The sequence below is a fragment of the Petaurus breviceps genome, unplaced genomic scaffold (genome assembly GCF_028583685.1).
Source record: "Petaurus breviceps papuanus isolate PSGF00001 unplaced genomic scaffold, PetGlider_PUasm1.0 90823, whole genome shotgun sequence".
In the NCBI taxonomy this organism is placed as follows: Eukaryota; Metazoa; Chordata; class Mammalia; order Diprotodontia; family Petauridae; genus Petaurus; species Petaurus breviceps.
In genome coordinates, this window is record NW_027187352.1 from 7,965,580 (window position 1) to 7,983,313 (window position 17,734).

At 42.8% G+C, this 17,734-nt stretch overlaps 1 protein-coding gene across 1 annotated transcript in view; it reads left to right on the forward strand.

The window, feature by feature from the left end:
• MYO7A (myosin VIIA) overlaps positions 1–17,734 on the forward strand; it is a 165,133-nt gene that overhangs the window by 121,603 nt on the left and 25,796 nt on the right. Inside the window, exons 35-39 of the mRNA XM_069070910.1 lie at positions 713–903; positions 4,909–5,033; positions 5,933–6,090; positions 7,877–8,030; positions 8,965–9,120. Coding sequence (XP_068927011.1) covers positions 713–903; positions 4,909–5,033; positions 5,933–6,090; positions 7,877–8,030; positions 8,965–9,120 — 784 coding nt within the window. The remainder of the gene's footprint in view (positions 1–712; positions 904–4,908; positions 5,034–5,932; positions 6,091–7,876; positions 8,031–8,964; positions 9,121–17,734) is intronic.

The window sequence follows — 17,734 nt, forward strand, 5'->3', positions numbered from 1 at the left end:
AAAAAAAAAGGAAATAAGTTTAATTTGGGATGACCTGTTATTTATTTAATTGGCGGTGGTGGTGATGAAATCTAAGAAAACTATTTTAAATGCTTCTCTTGGCTAAAAAAATTCTTGAAAGTCAACATATGTCATGAGCTGTTTTTTTTTTTTTAATTAAGCAATCGGGGTTAAGTAACTTGCTCAAGGTTACACGGCCAGTTATTTCTGTGTGTGGTGCTGAGTGTCTGAGCCCGGGATTCGATCTCCAGGTCATTCCAACACTGGGGCCAATGCTCTTACTCGCTGTGCTACCTGGCCGCCCCATGAGCTGTTCTTAATGAAGCCATACTGAATCTGTGGTCATAGCTTTCTTTTCTTGATGCTCCCTTATTAATACATTATAGAATTTTGTCAGGAGTTGAAGACAAGCTCATTGCCCTATAGCTTGCCAATATCTTTCCTTTTTTTTTTTTTTTGGAAATTTGATAATTTGGTGGTAGTTCCCCACAGTCTTTCAGTGAACATTGACAGTGAGCAATCCCATCTGCCAGATCTTTCAATACCCAAGTATGAACTTCATATGGATTCAGTGGCTTGAAATCACTCATCAAGAAAATCCAAGTGCTCTCTTGCTCTCTACTTACTTGTCTAGAGTCTTAAAGTAAAAGTAAGGGTCCAGAGAACTCTCAGGCCTCCAGCTACTGTTTTCTGTTCCTGTTTCCACCTCCAGTGGGTGAAGAGTCTGGCTTCCTCAGCTTCTTGAAAGGAGACCTCATCATCCTGGACCATGACACCGGTGAGCACGTCATGAATTCTGGCTGGGCCAATGGAGTGAATGAGAGAACAAAGATCCGAGGAGACTTCCCTACAGACTGTGTGTATGTCATGCCCACAGCCACAGCACCTTCTCGGGAAATTGTGGTAGGTATTAGGGCAGGTTGGCAAAGTATGGGGCCCTGGGGGAAGTGGCCTTTCTTGGGGGGGCTTGGGAAGTCTGGGCCCCTTGCTTTTGTTCACACAGTTTTCTAGGGTTGTAATGCCTCCCAATCTCATAGAATCATGAGATTTCATACTAGAAGGGCTACTACATGGCTTCTTGAAGCCTCTCCAGATCCCTCCAGCCAGTAGATTTCTTTCCCTCAGCTGATCTCACAGCTCTTTTTTTGTACCCCTCTCAGACAATTATCCTGTTCTGTTATTTTGTTTCAAATATGGGCTATCCTTTTCCCCCCAAATCTGGCTTGTACAAAATTCAAGGGCACTAATTTAGTAAGAAAATGACAGTAAAATGATGCTAAAATGAAATTTACTTACATTGAGAGAAATACTTTTTTAAAGATGCCCACTTTCTCTAAAAACCCTCACTTCATTATTTCCAGGAGCCACGATTTCATCCACGTGTGTACTCCTACCCCCAAAGAATATCTGCAGACCCCTCCATCACTCATCCAGCCCATCAACAAACATTTATTTAGCACATTCTCTGTACCAGGCACTGTGCTACATGTACAACAAATGAAAATATCTCTATTCGTAGTGAGCTTACATTCCAATTTGGGAGACAGCATGTATGTATGGATGTTTGTACAGAATAAATAAATACATATATAATGTATGTATATAGCATAAATATAAACATATAAAACATAACTATTGTAAATTATGAGAATCAGCTGTGATAGATAGAGGTATAGAGATACAGGAGTATCTATTGTTGATTCATTAACACTGAACTCATGGCCAACAGCACAAGAACTCATGCCTGAATGAAGTTTATCTAACACATACATTTTCTCTGTAAGGTACATCACAGCCTTCTTGGGCTTAGGAATGATAGATAGTACTTCAGCACTGTGCCTGGGGGCCATTTTAAATAAAGAAATTACTAACAAAAAGCACAAACTTGTGGAAAATGTAGTTCTAAATAGACCACACAAAGACATGTTAACAATATGAAAGCTAAAACAAGAAGGCAGAGAATAGCCTTGTTCAACAGTAGATGGGAATATGTGTAGGCAACTGAAATTTTTCACCACTCTATGCATGTCCATGAATGACCACAAAAACTCTGTGAGTATTGATTTTAGGGTTAGAAATAAATTTTAGTAAGTGATTTCACAAATACAGAATTTGTGAATAATGAGGATTGACTATAAAAATACACACACATATTACACACAGTCACACACATACACACGCACACACACACGTGTGTGTGTGTGTGTGGTTAGGATGGGAAAGCCCAAACAGTTGCTGAAGTACTATCTATCATCCAGAAGTTCTTAAACTTTTTTGTGTGGGATCCCTTTGGCAGTCAGTCAGTCTGATGAAACCCGTATACCTTTTTCAGAATCATGTTTTTAGATCCATAAAATAAAACCTATAAGATTACAAAGGAAACTAGTTATATTGGAATAATTCCAAATTCATGGACTGCTTGAAATCTTTCCTTGGACCCCTTGGCAGATCTGTGGACTCCAGGGTTAGATCTACTAATATAGATAAAAGTTCCTTGAAGGAAGAGAGGGAATGTACTGCAAGCATGAAGGATGGTCAGTACAAAGGCCTGGAGATAGGAAATCTCACATATGACATGTCATATTGAGGGACATAGAAAAGACTAATTTGTCTAGATTATAGAGTGGAAAAGGGAATAATGGCAAATGAGACTAGTGGCTAGTTTGGGGGCCAAGTTGCAAAAGATTAACTTCTATGGATCTCAATTTTCTTATCTGTGAAAGGCATAGAATTGGACTAGATGGCCTCTGAGGTCTCCTCAGCTCCAAACCTATGATCCAATGATTAATCTCCTGGGGGTGCTCAAAAGTCTCTTCACACTTAACTAGGCTGGTTCTATGATTTCTCTCTCCTTCTCTCTTCCTTTATTTTTCTTTCTCTCTTCTCCCTCCCTCCCTCCCTCTCTCTCTCTTCCTTTCTTCCTTCTCTCTCTCTCTGTCTCTCTCTGTTTCTCTCTCTGTTTCTCTTATTCTCTTCCTCCCCCCCCCCCCATCTCTCCCACTCCTTCTCTCTCCCTCGCTCACCCAGGCTCATTTTAGAGCAGTCACAGAAGATAGATGCTCAATAGGGTATATGGTCATTTGGTATAATTCTTTTTCTTCCCAGTATAGTGGAAAAAGTCCTGCATTTGGGGTCATAGGTTAGATCAGAACTGGAAGAGACTTTGGAGATCTAATCCCCTCATTTTACAGATGAAGAGCTTGGGCCCAGAGAGGTTAAGCAACTTGGCCAAGGTGATACAGGTCATAAGTAGCAGCAGAGTATGGATTAAAGACAGGTCTTCCCTCAAGGTTGTTGAGAGGAAATCATTGGCCAATCTTGAAGCCCTAGTGTGTCACAAGGGCCATCCCATGAAGCATACCCAGGGTTGCTATTCCTAGTGCTGGGTAGCCATATGAAAGCTTTGGAAGGTTTGTTTTCTACCATGTGAGGCTCATCTCTACACTTTGAGATGATACAGAGTCTTCATCTTCATCTGTAGATCTAGAAGAGACAATAACTAAGTGTGCCAAAGGGGACAGACAACCCCTCCACCTCCTTCTCCCATTCTGGCTATGAGACATGTCAGGGCTGAGCTGGGGAAGGGGAGGGGCAACTTGCCATGAGTACATGGAACCCAAAGCACATTTCCAGCCTAGTCAAACCTATGCTTTGGGCTGCTTGTTTTGTGTTTGTTCTTTCCTGATTTCACACACTCCCCTATCCTGAGACATGGCCAGGTTTGGGCCTCTCCTTTGGGTCAGCGGCAGTCCTCTTCAAGAGTGGTGGAGTAGTTGCCAAGGACTCCTTCTTTGATGCCCACCCAGGATCTCTGGACCTCTTGAAATTGTGAGATTACCTCCAAACCTGGACGTGTCCATCTTTTTTTTTTTTTTAAAGCAATCGGGGTTAAGTAACTTGCTCAAGGTTACACGGCCAGGTGTTTCTGGGTGGGTGCTAAGTGTCTGAGCCCGGATTCGATCCCCCGACTCTGGAACCAGTGCTCCCACTCGCTGTGCTAACTGGCCACCCCTGGACGTGTCCATCTTGAACTCATTCACCTGAGATCAGGAATTTGCAAACACCTGAGACACAGCCCAAACCTAGACTCAGACTTTCCTTGTCGGGGCATGTGCTTTTAGATGCCATGGGCTAGTGAGCCCAGGAGCAGAAGAGAAGGATCAGGGCAAGCTGCCCCTCTATCTGGTTGAATCTTGAGCCGTAGCTCCCAATAGCCTTGATGTGGTTGGTATCTGGAAAGGAAGAGAGAGGCAGAGGGGCAGGTTGCTCCCTTTTGTTGATCCACTGAATCATGAGATATTCTGAGTCCAAAAAGGAGAGGTTCATCATCTCAAAGTGCATGGACAGCAGATCCCCGTTCCATCCCCTGCCACCAAGTTTCCATGGGAAAACCCAGAACCAGGAATGGCCATCCTGATCTGGCTTTATGGGATGGCCCTCATCATAGAAGAAATGGAAGCTTTGTCATTTTTTTTCCTTTTTGAAGAAATCTTATCTTAAAGGGATGGCCTAGATTTGGGGTATTACTATGTTTTATATTAAAGTGACTTGTGTGCTTTTTGTCAGTCAGTGCGTGGGCAGGCATCAATTATGCCCCTGTAATATACCTGGCACTGTTAGGCTCTGGTGATACATTTACCACAATGAGACAGTCCCTTCTCTCAAGGAGTTTACATTCCACTTCTAGACTCCCCTACTCGACTAGGAGTGCCCTTGGATTAGAAATTGTTCTTCTTCCCTTTGCTTCCCTCCCCCTACAGTGCCTGGTTCAGGGCTTTGTACCCTTGCCTAGGACTTAGTAGACAGATGATTTCCTCCAAGATGGTGCTCCCTCTGACAAGGCAGATCACAGTCCCTCCAGGCCTTTGTACACTGGACAGAATTAACATGAAGCTCTCGATTCCCTAGGCCTTAATCACAATGACCCCAGACCAGAGACAAGACATCATCCGTCTTTCCCAGCTGCATGTGGCAGAGCCTGAAGTTCGAGTGAAGCCCTACACACTAGAGGAGTTCTCTTATGATTACTTCAGGTACCGGTCCCTAACCCCACTCCAAGTAGCCATAGGCCTTTCCCCTCACTGAGAATATGTTCCCAGACCTTAGTTTCCAACATCTTCTGAGCCAGTAATGAGTACCTTTTAAAGATGTCAGGTATGTATAGAGGGATGGTGGGATGGGTTGGATGGGCAATTTGGGGGCAGAAGGCCTAGATTCAGGAAAAGCTGGGTTTGAATTCTGTCTCATCCATAAAATGGAGGCAGATCATAATAGCCCCTGTTTCATGGGGGTAAATATGAAGATCAAAGGAAATAATGTATATAAAGTACATTGAAAACTTCAGAACTCAGGGAAGCTAGGTGGCACAATGAATAGAGCACTGGCCCTGGAGTCAGGAGGACCTGAGTTCAAATGCGGCCTCAGAACTTAACACTTACTAACTGTGTGACCTTGGGCAAGTTATTTAACCCCAATTGCCCTGCCTTCCCCCCTCCAAAAAAAAAAGAAAACCTCAAAACTCGATATAAATGTTGGTTCTTCTTATTAGCAGAATGATCTGTGTGGTGCTGATTGTAGGTAGCTCCCAATGTGGTGACTCCCTTTGCTTTCAGAGATGAGAAATCCTGGTACCTAGCAGAGAAATCCTAGTCCAAATGTCTTAGGTATTTGGAAATTAAGTGATTTACCCATTGTCCAGCATGGAAAATATCTGAGATCCATTCAGCTTAGTGGCTTATGGAGGTGCCAGATGGGGAGAGATGAGAAAATCCCTAAGAAGCCTTTGTGGATTTCCCCATGCTCCCCCTGCCCTTCCCTCCCCACTCTACCAGGTCTGCTCAGTCTCAGAGGGATAAAGAACAGAACTTTGGGTCAGCTTCCTGTGGCTTTGGTTATCACTGCCCCTTGTCTCCTGTGTTTGGCACCCTCCTAGGCCCCCACCTAAGCACACTCTAAGCCGGGTCATGATTTCCAAAGCCCGGGGAAAGGACAAGCTTTGGAGCCACACAAGAGAGCCCCTGAAACAGGCCTTGCTGAAGAAGATTCTGGGCAATGAGGAGCTGTCCCAGGAGGCCTGCATGGCCTTCATTGATATCCTGCCTGGGGGAAATGTGGAGGTGCTGGGGCATGGGGACTGGTTGTCACTGAGCCCTGGCAGGAAGGGAGTACAGGGAGGGACTGGGGCATCACCAAGACATTCTGAGATGGGGGAAGACGGAGGAACATGAACTAACCAGGCTCAGAACAGCCTAGAGGGGAAAGTTCCCTGTCTCATGACTAAGAACTACTGCCTGATCTAGAGGGCAAATCAGATCTTTGATAGGTTGCGTCCACCCAGCAGTGTGGGAAAGTGAAAAGAACTCTGGGTTGGGGGTCAGGACACCAAGGTTCAAGTCTCAAGGCTGCCACTTAACATCGTTAGTTGCCTGAGGCAGAATTTTTCCTGCCGTGGTCCTCAGTTTTCTTCCTCTGTAAAATGAAAGGTGGAGTTAAGTGACTGATTGTTAAAGTCTCTTCCAGCTCTGATGTTTTATGAATTATCAAAGGAGGAGTGAGGTCACATTTCCTTCTCTTCCATGAGAAAATCTTTTCTCCATTCTACCCAAGAATCCCATGGAAGGCTTCCCTCTATGCTGCAGATCTACCTAGGCCTGATTCCCAATACCCCACACATGGGTGAAGAGAGGAGAGTGGAAAAGAGAAAGTAGAAGAGAGGGAAAAAGAGAGGAGGGAAAGGAAAGGCCCAAGAAGACAGACACTCAAGACAAAGAGGAGATTGAAAAATAAAAATGCACAGGAAGAGAGGAAGGCACCTATGCAGGAGATTAACTTAATAGATTTAACAAACATTCATAACCCTATGAAGTCTTTGATGTAGCATGCTGGACCTTGAGAGAGATCAGTCCTGCCCTCATGGACCTTACAAACAAGTAATATTTATTGATTTCCTGAGCTGGGGGAAGGAGGGTACGAGGAAGCATAGGAGATGGGCCTTGTCCTCAGGGAGCTTACAATCTTAGGATGACCTTCATTTTTAGAATTAATTTTAGGTCATCTTTCCTGAAGAAAAAAAATAGACACACATGAAACTACTGGTCTACCCAAATGTAAATGCTAAGGCCATGTAGAATCAAAAGTGAGAAACAGAAAAGGGGAAGAGAGAATAACAAGCCCCAATATAATGGTGAAGCAGGACTTTGCATTCCTTACCCCCATTTGATCAGGAAGGCAATGTGGTAGAGTGAAAGGAATGTTGGAAGTCGGGAAAGACTAAGATTCAAATCCTGCCTTGGAAAGGCCTGGGTTCAAATCCTACCTCTTACACTTACTAGTTAAGTGATCACAGGAAATTTACTTTAAACTCTTTGAGCCTCAGTTTTATAATCTTCAAAACAGAATCTCATAAGATAGTATGTAGAGCACTTGCAAACCTCACAGTCTTGTCAGTTGTGGCTCCCATTATTATTACCCTCATGATAACTCTGTCAGTTTGGCAGGGCAGGTATAAAGATCTCCATTTTAAGGATGAGGAAACTGAGGGCCAGAGAAAGGACTTGACTTACCAAAGGTCAAATGTTAGGTTACTGGCCAAGCCAGGATTCAAACACAGTTCATAGGATCATAGACTTTAGAACCAGAAGCAGTAAGATCCCTTCATTCTATAGATGAGGAAACTGAGGCCCAGAAAACTTGGGTGACTTCTGACTCCAAGTCTAGACTCTCACCAGCTCCGCAAACCCTCCTGAGTTTTCTTTCCATCTTAGCGGTCTCTCGTTGAATATCCACTTTCTAAGCATCTGTTAGAAATCCCCTCCCCATAGTCCCTGGGTAGTTCTTAGTTGGCTCTTGGTTAGCATTTCCTTGACAGGTGGTGCACCCATGCTCAAGTACATGGGTGACTACCCCTCCAAGAGGACCCGCTCTGTCAATGAGCTCACAGACCAGATCTTCGAAGGAGCACTGAAGGCCGAACCCCTGAAGGATGAGATCTACGTACAGATACTTAAGCAGCTCACTGACAACCACATCAGGTACGTGGCTGGTAGGATGGACCCAGATGTTGGGCAGGGAAGCTAGGAGATGATAGGAGCCAAGCCCATTAGCTGACTCCACAAGTCAAATCCCTACCCATCTCTCAAGCCTCAGATCAAATACTGCCTCTTCTGTGTTGTTTTTTTTTTAAGTCAACTCCCTGAACATTTATTCAGTGACTACTATGGGTAGGGCCTAGGAAATTGTAAGTGCTGTGAAGGCAGGCACCATCACAATCATACCCCGTGGGAGCCTGCCTGCCAAGCCTGTTTGTGAAGTTTGCCCTGATATGAATTGAAATATAACAGGTACCTAAATATTCACAGACCTGGAAGAAATCTTACCAGTCCTCTTATTTAATAGATGAGGCACAAAGAGATAAAGCAGCTTGCCTAAGGTCACACAGTAAATGAATGGCAGTGGCAGAGTCAGGTTTAGAACCCAAGTATTCTGATAGCCAGACCAATGCTCTTTTTTCCCTCTCTTAGTCATCTCTAGCTGGTGCCCTTTGGAGAGATGATTGTTAAATTTTCAGTGTGAGTACTTATTTACACTTCAGAAATCAGCAAACACTACAAACCGGGGCTAGATTTATTGTTTTGATGATTGTTCTAGACTTAAGAAAGTGGTAGAGAAAATTTTAACAATGCAGATTAAATTTTAGTGTGTTAGACCTACTTATTTTTCCCCCTAGAGAGTCAGTTGTTAAACATTTACCAGTACACTCCTGCCCCTGTTCCATAGTTGCCTCAACTAGACTATAACTGACCAGGACAAGTTTCCTCCTTCCCCAAGCATGTTGTCACCTTATTGGCCTACGACTGGAGCACACAGGAAATCCACCTGATTCCCACCCTCCTCTACCCACCATGATGGGGGCATAGCATGAGCTGCTGTGACATGTGGCTTGGCTGGTGTCTCTCTGGTGCTCAGGTACAGCGAGGAGCGAGGCTGGGAGCTGCTCTGGCTGTGCACCGGCCTCTTCCCACCGAGCCAGATTCTGCTCCCGCATGTGCAGAGGTTCCTCCAATCGCGGAAGCACTGCCAGCTGTCCACAGACTGCATGCAGAGGCTCCAGAAGGCTCTCAGGTATGCGCGGCTGAGGTGAGATGCAGTGGGAGCCCCAGGGGCAAACACAGGACTGTTAAGTCGTGGAAATGCAGGGGTGTGAGGGAACTCCAGACAGATCCCAGGATAACAGAGTTTAGAACTGGAAGCAGCCTAGATAATAAATCCCTCCCTTTCATTGATTTTATGTAAGTGCAAGAATATCTGTTCCTTCCCCCACACCTCCTGTTCCCCAAGTCCACCCCTGGATTCTGATAGGTGAGCATTTGCCTTACCTTGTAGAGATTCCTAGCTCCCATTTATGCATTGTTGAAATTTCCCCTATTAGAAGGTAAGCCTTTGTGGGCAGGAATTCTCTTGCTTGTTTAGTATCACCAGCACTTAGTACAGTTGCTGGCTGGCCTATAGGTGCTTAACAAATGGTTATATCTATCTAGCCTCTCTTTCTCTCTCTCTCTCTCTCTCTCTCTCTCTCTCTCTCTCTCTCTCTCCCTCTCTCCCTCCCCCTCCCTCTTTCCTTGTCTTTCTCTCCCCCCCCCCCCACATCTGTCTCTTATCTCTCTCTCCTGTCTGTCTGCCTATCAATCCTGCCTGTCTGAAGGTCTATTTATCTATCTCTTCATCTACCTATCTATTATCTAAGTTTCTATCAACTACCTAACTTCCTTCAAGGCTTAGGTGAGATGCCACTTTTTCCAGGATTCCCCCAGGGAATGCTTTGTCCTTCCCCAAACATTCCTAGAGCACTTTGTTCCGGTCTCTTTTTGCCCCTCCACTTCCTCTTTATGTTGTGATGGATGTCATTTCCTTGGCCAGAAAAGGGTTGTGACTTACTCAAGAGTGATATGGGTGGGAAACAGCAAGAACAGGATTTGCACTCAGGTCCTCTGAATCCACATGTGGTTAGTATTCTTTGTAGCATACCAGACTACACCCCACTGCCCTCGAGAAGACATCTTTAGTTCCATAACCTCTTCTTTCCCTAGTCCTCAAATGCAACCTTCCCCCTTGAACTCCACAAAGCATTGAATCGTGTGTCCCTGGTGTACTGCTCACGCGTGTATCATGAACTATGTACATACATGCATGCTTCTTACGTATGACTCCATAGCTCTGCACTGACTGCTCCTCATGCCTGGAATGCTCTTCCTCCTCCCCTCTGCTTCTGAGCTCCCCAAAAGACTCAGTTTGAATCCCACGTGCCACAGTGGGATTTTCCAGGCCACCAACCCCTGTACCTTGCTGGTGCCTTCCCACTAATATTACCTCTCATTTATACTATGTATATTGTGTGTGTGCATACATGCATATATATATATATGTATGCGTATATATAGGCACAAATATACACATATATGAATACATGTATATATGAATACATATTGTGTATATATATGTATATTACACACACACACACATACGCACATATTAGTTGTTATTCAGTCATTTCAGTGGTGTCCCCAACTCTTCACAATCCCAGATGGGGTTTTCATGGCAAAGATACTGGAATGATTTGCCATTTCCTTCTCCAGCTTGCTGCAGCTGGCGCAGCGGGGTTCTGGAAGTGGAAGCTAGAAGGGGGCAAGAATGCATGTGGTAAAGAAAGGAGAAGCGTACACGAGCTTAGGTTAGCATAGCCTGGGCAAACTCAGAAGCAAGTCACTGCCCTGAGCCACTCCAACAGACTGGATTTTATTGAGGTTGTTGATGTTGTGGCAACATTCTAAAGTTGCACAAGACATAAGCAAGTATAATGAAAAGCATGTAAATATTATATGGGTATATTATATTTTACTTTATGAGTCTTTGTTCTATCTTCATGATAAAGTGCGTTATACAAATTGTTTGAGGAATATCCTGCCCAACTGCATTTCCATGCAAACATACTTGACTCCAGGGTCACATCTCTGCTTTTGTGGGGAACATGTTCCTCATGTACAGCCTTTGCTGTTTATGAGTTTAGTGGAGTCAAGCTGTGCTCATCTGGTTTCCTGCATCTCCCCCTTTCTTCTTAGTTTATGAAGAACCTTGGACAGGATAATCTGGGGTTGCATATCATGAAAAGCAGCTCTAGTTTTTATTGGTGACACAGAATACCCAGTATAATTATACGGTGTTCCGTCATTATCTAATTCTACTCCCTCTGGGAGTTTAGGGTGAGGCGTCCATCTAGTATCATTAACATATACCACAGGAGGTTTATCAGCCAAGTAAGAGCCCATGTGGTGGGTGACTTTTGGAGCATAGCCCAATATGTGTCTGCTAGGGCTCCTACCGCTAGGGTGATGATGGTACACATAGCTATAAGTAGGTTCAGGGCAGTCTCAGGGAGGCCTGCTGCCTCCATCAATTGTGCTGCCATTTGTAACATCTTCTTAACCTGACCCCAGGTCATCGGGGCCGTCTCTTGAGTTCTTCTTGTTGTTGTTCTCACTCTCCAAGTCCCGTCATCCCCAAGAGCGAGATCTTTGAATTGCCTGCTGAGGGGGAGGAGCCCAGATGGCAGAATGAAAGCAGGAACTTGCTTGAGCTCCCATTCCAACTACCTCCAATACCTGTAAAAAAAAATGTCTCCAAACAAATTTTAGAGCTACAGACCCCACAAAGTGACACAGAGAAAAAAATCTCCCATGGAAGACAGCCTGACAGGCCACCAGGAAGGGTCTATCACACTGGGCTGGGAGCCAAGCACAGTCCCATGTGAGCTGCACCAGCCCAGACTCACCGTCCAGACTAGCTGGAATGGACTTCAGGAGAGTGAATCACCAGCAGCTGTGGGGGTTTCCAGAATTATCAACCCATACACACCAAAGAGGAAGTAAAAGGTCAATAAGAAACTCTGTTGGAACTGGGTGAGAGAAGAGCATAGTCTAGCCCTGCTCCCAGGGCCTCAGAGGTAGTTGTGGTGTGGTGGCTGTAGCTGCTGCCATGTAACTGCCTCCAGAGGTCCTGGCCTGCAGATCATAGGGGACCAAGCAATCATTCAGAGGATAATTTCTCTTGCTTTGACCTGTTTCAATCTGGGTCACAGTCTTGGGTGGTGGTCTTGGGGTGAGGAGTGCTAGAGTGGCAGAGCTTGTGAGAGGGCATCCTCCTCATAGCTCTGACAAAAGCTGTGCAAAACCCCAGAAATTTGGGACACGGTTCTCTCCACTCTGGAAGCAGAGTTCTACCATGGCAAAGAGCTCAAAAGTCAAATAATTGGCTGGCAAGACAAGCAAACAGAGGAAGTGCAATCAGACCATAGAAAATTTGGGGGGGGGGGGACAAAGAGGACCAAAACATAGAACTAGAAGAAGACACCAAAGTGAAAACTCCTGCATCAAAAGCCTCCAAGAAAAATATGAATTGGTTACAGGCCATGGAGGAGCTCAAGAAGGATTTTGAAAATCAAATAAGAGAAGTGGAGGAAAAATTGGGAAGAGAAATGAGAATGATTCAAGAAAATCATGAAAAGCAAGTCAACAGCCTGCTAAAGAGACTCAAAAAATGCTGAAGAAAATAACACCTTAAAAAATAGACTAACTCAAATGGCAAAAGAGGCCCAAAAAGCTAATGAGGAAAAGAATACCTTAGAAAGCTGAATTGCTCAGATGAAAAAGGACTTTCAAAAACACTGAAAAGAATAATTCCTTCAAAATTAGATTGGAGCAAATGAATAAAAAAATGAAAAAAAAAGCTAATGACTTTATGAGAAATCAAGATACTATAAAACAGATCCAAACAAATGAAAAAATAGAAGGCAATGTGAAATATCTCATTGGAAAAACCACAGACCTGGAAAATAGATCCAGGAGAGATAATTTAAAAATTATTGGACTACCTGAAAGCCATGATCAAAAAAAGAGCCTAGACATCATCTTTTAGGAGATTATCAAGGAAAACTGCCCTGATATTCTAGAACCAGAGGGCAAAATAGAAATTGAAAGGCACCAATTGTCTCTCTCTCTCTCTTTTTTTTTTTTTGCTTTTTGGAAGGCAATTGGGGTTAAGTGACTTGCCCAAAGTCACACAGCTAGTAAGTGTGTCAAGTGTCTGAGGCCAGATTTGAACTCAGGTACTCCTGACTCCAGGGCTGATGCTCTATTCACTGTGCCACCTAGCCGCTCCTACACCAATTGTCTCTTGAAAAAGATCCCAAAAAGAAAACTCCTAGGAATATTATAGCCAAATTCCAAAGTTCTCAAGTCAAGGAGAAAATATTACAAGCAGTCAAGAAGAAACAATTTGAGTATTGTGGAAACACAATCAGGATAACACAAGATCTAGCAGCTTCTACATTAAGGGATCAAAGGGCTTGGAATATGATATTCTAGAGGTCAGAGGAGCTAGGATTAAAACCAAGAATCAACTACCCAGCAAAACTGAGTATAATACTTCAGAGGGAAATATGGTCATTCAATGAAATAGAGGACTTTCAAGCACTCTTGATGAAAAAACCAGAGCTGAACAGAAAATTTGACTTTCAAATACAAGAAGCAAGAGAAGCATTAGAAGGTAAACAGGAAAAAGAAATCATAAGTAACTTATTAAAGTTGAACTATTTACATTCCTACATGGAAAGATAATAATTGCAACTCATGAGACTTTTCTCAGTATGAGGATAGTTGAAGGGAATATATATGTATATATGTATACATGTATATATGTATACATGTATATATGTATACATACATATATGTATGTATAGGATGGTGTATGTATAAGTATGTGTGTATATGTGTGTACATGTATACATAGACAGAGGGCACAGGATGAGTTGAATATGAAGCAATGATGTCTAAAAAATAAAATTAAGATGTGAGAGAGGAATTTATTGGGAGAAGGAGAAATGGAGAGATAGAATAGGGTAAATTATCTCATATAAAAGAGGCAAGAGAAAACTGTTACAATGGAGGGGAAGACCAGGAAGGTGAAAGAGAATGATTCAACCTTATTCTCATTGAATTTGGCTTATGGAGGGAATAACATACACAATCAATTGGGTATATTACCCTATAGGAAAGTATGGCAGAAGGGGATAAAAGGGGGGACGTTAGAAAGGAGGGCAGATTGGGGAAGAGGATAGTTAGAAGCAAATACTTTTGAAAAGGGACAGGGTCAAAGGAGAAAACAGAATAAATCAGGGGTGGGATAGGATGGAGGGAAATATAGTTAGTCTTTCACAATAAAACTTCTATGGAAATGTTTTGTGTAACTCCATGTACAACCTATATTGAATTGCTTGTCTTCCTAGTGGGGGTGGGTGAGGAGGGAAGAAGGGAATGAATCTGGAAATCAAAATTTTAAAAACAAATGTTAAAAAATTTGGTTTTTACATGCAACTGGGAAATAAGATATACAGGCACTGGGGTATAGAAATCCATCTTGCCCTACAAGAAAGTTGGGGGAGGGTATGGGGGAGGAAATAAGAGAGAATAGATTGGAGGAAGGGGTATTGAGTAGGCTCGCTATCTTGGGGTGGGAGTAAGGGAGAGATGGAGAGAGAATTTGTAACTCAAAATCTTGTGGAAATGGAATGTTGAAAACTAAAAATAAATTAATTAATTAAAGATGAAAAAATTTTAAATGACTTTCCTGCTGATCTGTTCCCCATCCATGGTACAGCTTGATGTTTCTCAGTGTTACCCACTCTGTTCTGGCACCTGTGGACACACAAGCATATCCTAGGGCCTTGTGAGTAATTTCACAGGGCCTTCACATGGTCTTCCCTCTATAGGCTTCTACCAAACTAAAGGGTGAGCTGGCAAAGCTTTATCATGGGCAAAATGTTTTTGCATGAGAGCAATTCCCTGGTCATTGCAAGTGAAAAAATTTAAAGTTAAATGTATTAGTTTGAGTAATTTATTAGGATTGGCTGATAATTTCCCATAGCAATGCTCATATTCCCCCTTTTGTTTTAAAATTTGAGCTTTAAGGAGCTGATGGGTGCCTTCACTAATTCTTTGACCACAGAGTTATAAGGGATGCCAGTTTTATGGGTAATTGTCCATAAGGAACAAAATTCAGAAAAAGCTTTACTTGTATAGCTAGGGCCATTAACAATTTTGATGGTGGAATGATACCTAGTACCAAAAATGCTTCCATATGATGAGATCTGACATTAAAAGAGGATTCCCCTGGATGGGCGGAGGCCCATACAGCATGAGAGTATCAATAGAAACATGAACATATTCATATCTACCCAATGATAGGACATGAGTCACATCTATTTGCCAGATTTGATTGGCTTTGAGGAGGATTCACTCCCAATGAGAAAGGAGAAAAGGAGAAAGGGGCACAAGAGGGACATTCTTTGACTAATTCTTGGGCTATCCATCTGGGTAGGCCAAACTGGTGACGGAGGATTTTGGCCGGTTGGTGTAAAAGGGAATAAAAGAGTCTGGCTTCTTTGAGGGTGAGAGAAACGAGATTATCAGCCTGTTGGCTGCCTAGTGTTAATGGGCTGGTAGATTGGTGTGAGACCATATATGAGTGATAAAGAATGGAGAGGTACAGCTACAAATCGTATTCTGAGTTGATAAGAATAAATCAAATAGTTGCTGTTCAGATACAGGCTTGATTTTAGCAGTTTCTAATCAAGAAATTAATTGGACCATGTATTGAGAATTGGAAATTATATTACATGGGAAAGAGACATGATCAAGGGCATTTTTAACAGCTGCTAATTATGCCTTTTGGGGGATGTGTGTGAGGTTTCTAGTATAGTTTTCTGGGTTCCATAAACTACTGAGGCTTTTCCGTTATTACAGGCGTCAGTGAAAACATTTATATATTAGGGATAGGATGAATGAAGGTTATTTATGGAAAGATAAAGGGATGCATAGATGCAAAGTGTAGAATCTTATTGTTAGGGAGGTGATTATCTACAGAACCTAGAAAATCTGCAAAAGCTACCTGCCAGGGCAGGTAATGAGCCCATAAAAAGTTATACTGCTCTCTGTCCAAAGGCATACATATTATCTGGGGGTCGACCCCAAATATTTGAAGAATTGTTTTTCGCCCATCAATGATCTTGGAGATTATTTCTACATAAGTGACTAAAGACTTTCTTTGTTGGTTAGCTAAATGAATCCATTCCAATACCCCAGATGGTTGATATATGGCTCCAGTGGGTACATAGGAGGTGGGGATGACAGAAGAAGTCTTCTCAGAAGGATCAACCCTGAGTACTTGAGCTTCCCAAATCCCTTATTCCACAGTACTTAACTCTGCTATAGCCTCAGGAGTAAGAGTACAAGGAGAAGGTATAGACGAATCCCCTTTTAGTATGTCAAATAAATGTCTCAAGTGGGCAGTAGTTATTTTTAATGAGGGCCTAAGCCAATTTATATCTCCTATTAGTTTTTGAAAATCATTATGAGTCTTTAAATTCTCTCCTTATTTCTAGATTTTGTGGCTGAATGCATGACAGCCTCTATGATAGTTCCTAAATATTTATAAGGTTCTATTTTTTGAATCTTTTCAGGGGCTATCAGAAGCCCATACTTGCAGAGATTTTTCTAAATTAATTAATAGAGGGTCTAATTCTTCTCCTTTTGAGGTTGAAATCAACATATCATCCATATAATGGATAATATAAGCCTTAGGATAAAGGTGCCTAGTGGGAACGATTGCTTTTTGTACATATTTTTGGCACATTGTAGGGCTGTTTTTCATTTCTTGGGGCAAAACTGGACACTGGTATCTTTTTCATGGGGGCCTTGAGATTAATTGATGGGACAGAAAAGGCAGATCTTTGCTTATCTTGTTCAGCCAAGGGAATAGTAAAAAAGCAATCCTTAAGATCTATGATCACCAAAGACCATCTTGGGGGAATGGCTACGGGGGTAGGGAGTCCAGGTTGTAAGGCTCCCATGACTTGCATTTGTTTATTCACTTCCCTTAGTTCATGTAAGAGCCTCCACTTCCCTGATTTTTTACAGATAGTGAAGATAGATGTATTCCATGGTCTGATTCCTCAATATGTCCTGCATCTATCTGTTCTTGAACTAGCTGATGTATGTGTGCGAGCTTCTCCCTTGACAGGGCCACTACTCCACCCACACTGGTTCATTCATAATCCATTATATTGGATCAGCTATGGGTGGGGGAGAATGATGCAGGACCCCTATGAAAAATCCTTTCTGCTGTTGGGTGTAGCTATAATAATACCCAATTGGGATAGTATATCCCGACCCCAGAGAGTTAAAGGTATACCTACTATGTAGGATTGGAATTCACCTTGATTGCCATCATCATTACTCCAAACAAGATCAAAAGCATTTTTATTAATATCTCGAGGGCTCTCCCTTGTGCCCCCAAGAGTTTGAATTGTCTCCAGGGTAGGCCAAGAAAAATAGCAATTGCAGAAACATCAGCACCAGTGTCAATAAGGCCCATGATTCCTTTGTTTTTTATGTTAGGTATCATAGTTAGGCGCTCATGATTGTTTGTGACCAGTATGCAGCATATTGTCACCTGCTACCAAAGCCAGAGGGTCCTTAAATTTGAGTTTTTGTCTTCCCAATGGGTATATATGGTAGGAGTAGTTGCGCTATTCTCATACCTTGATGTAAAGGTAGGAGGGAGGAACATCGAGCTATAACTCTAATTCCCCTTGTGTAGTCTACATCTGTAACTCCAGGAAAGACTT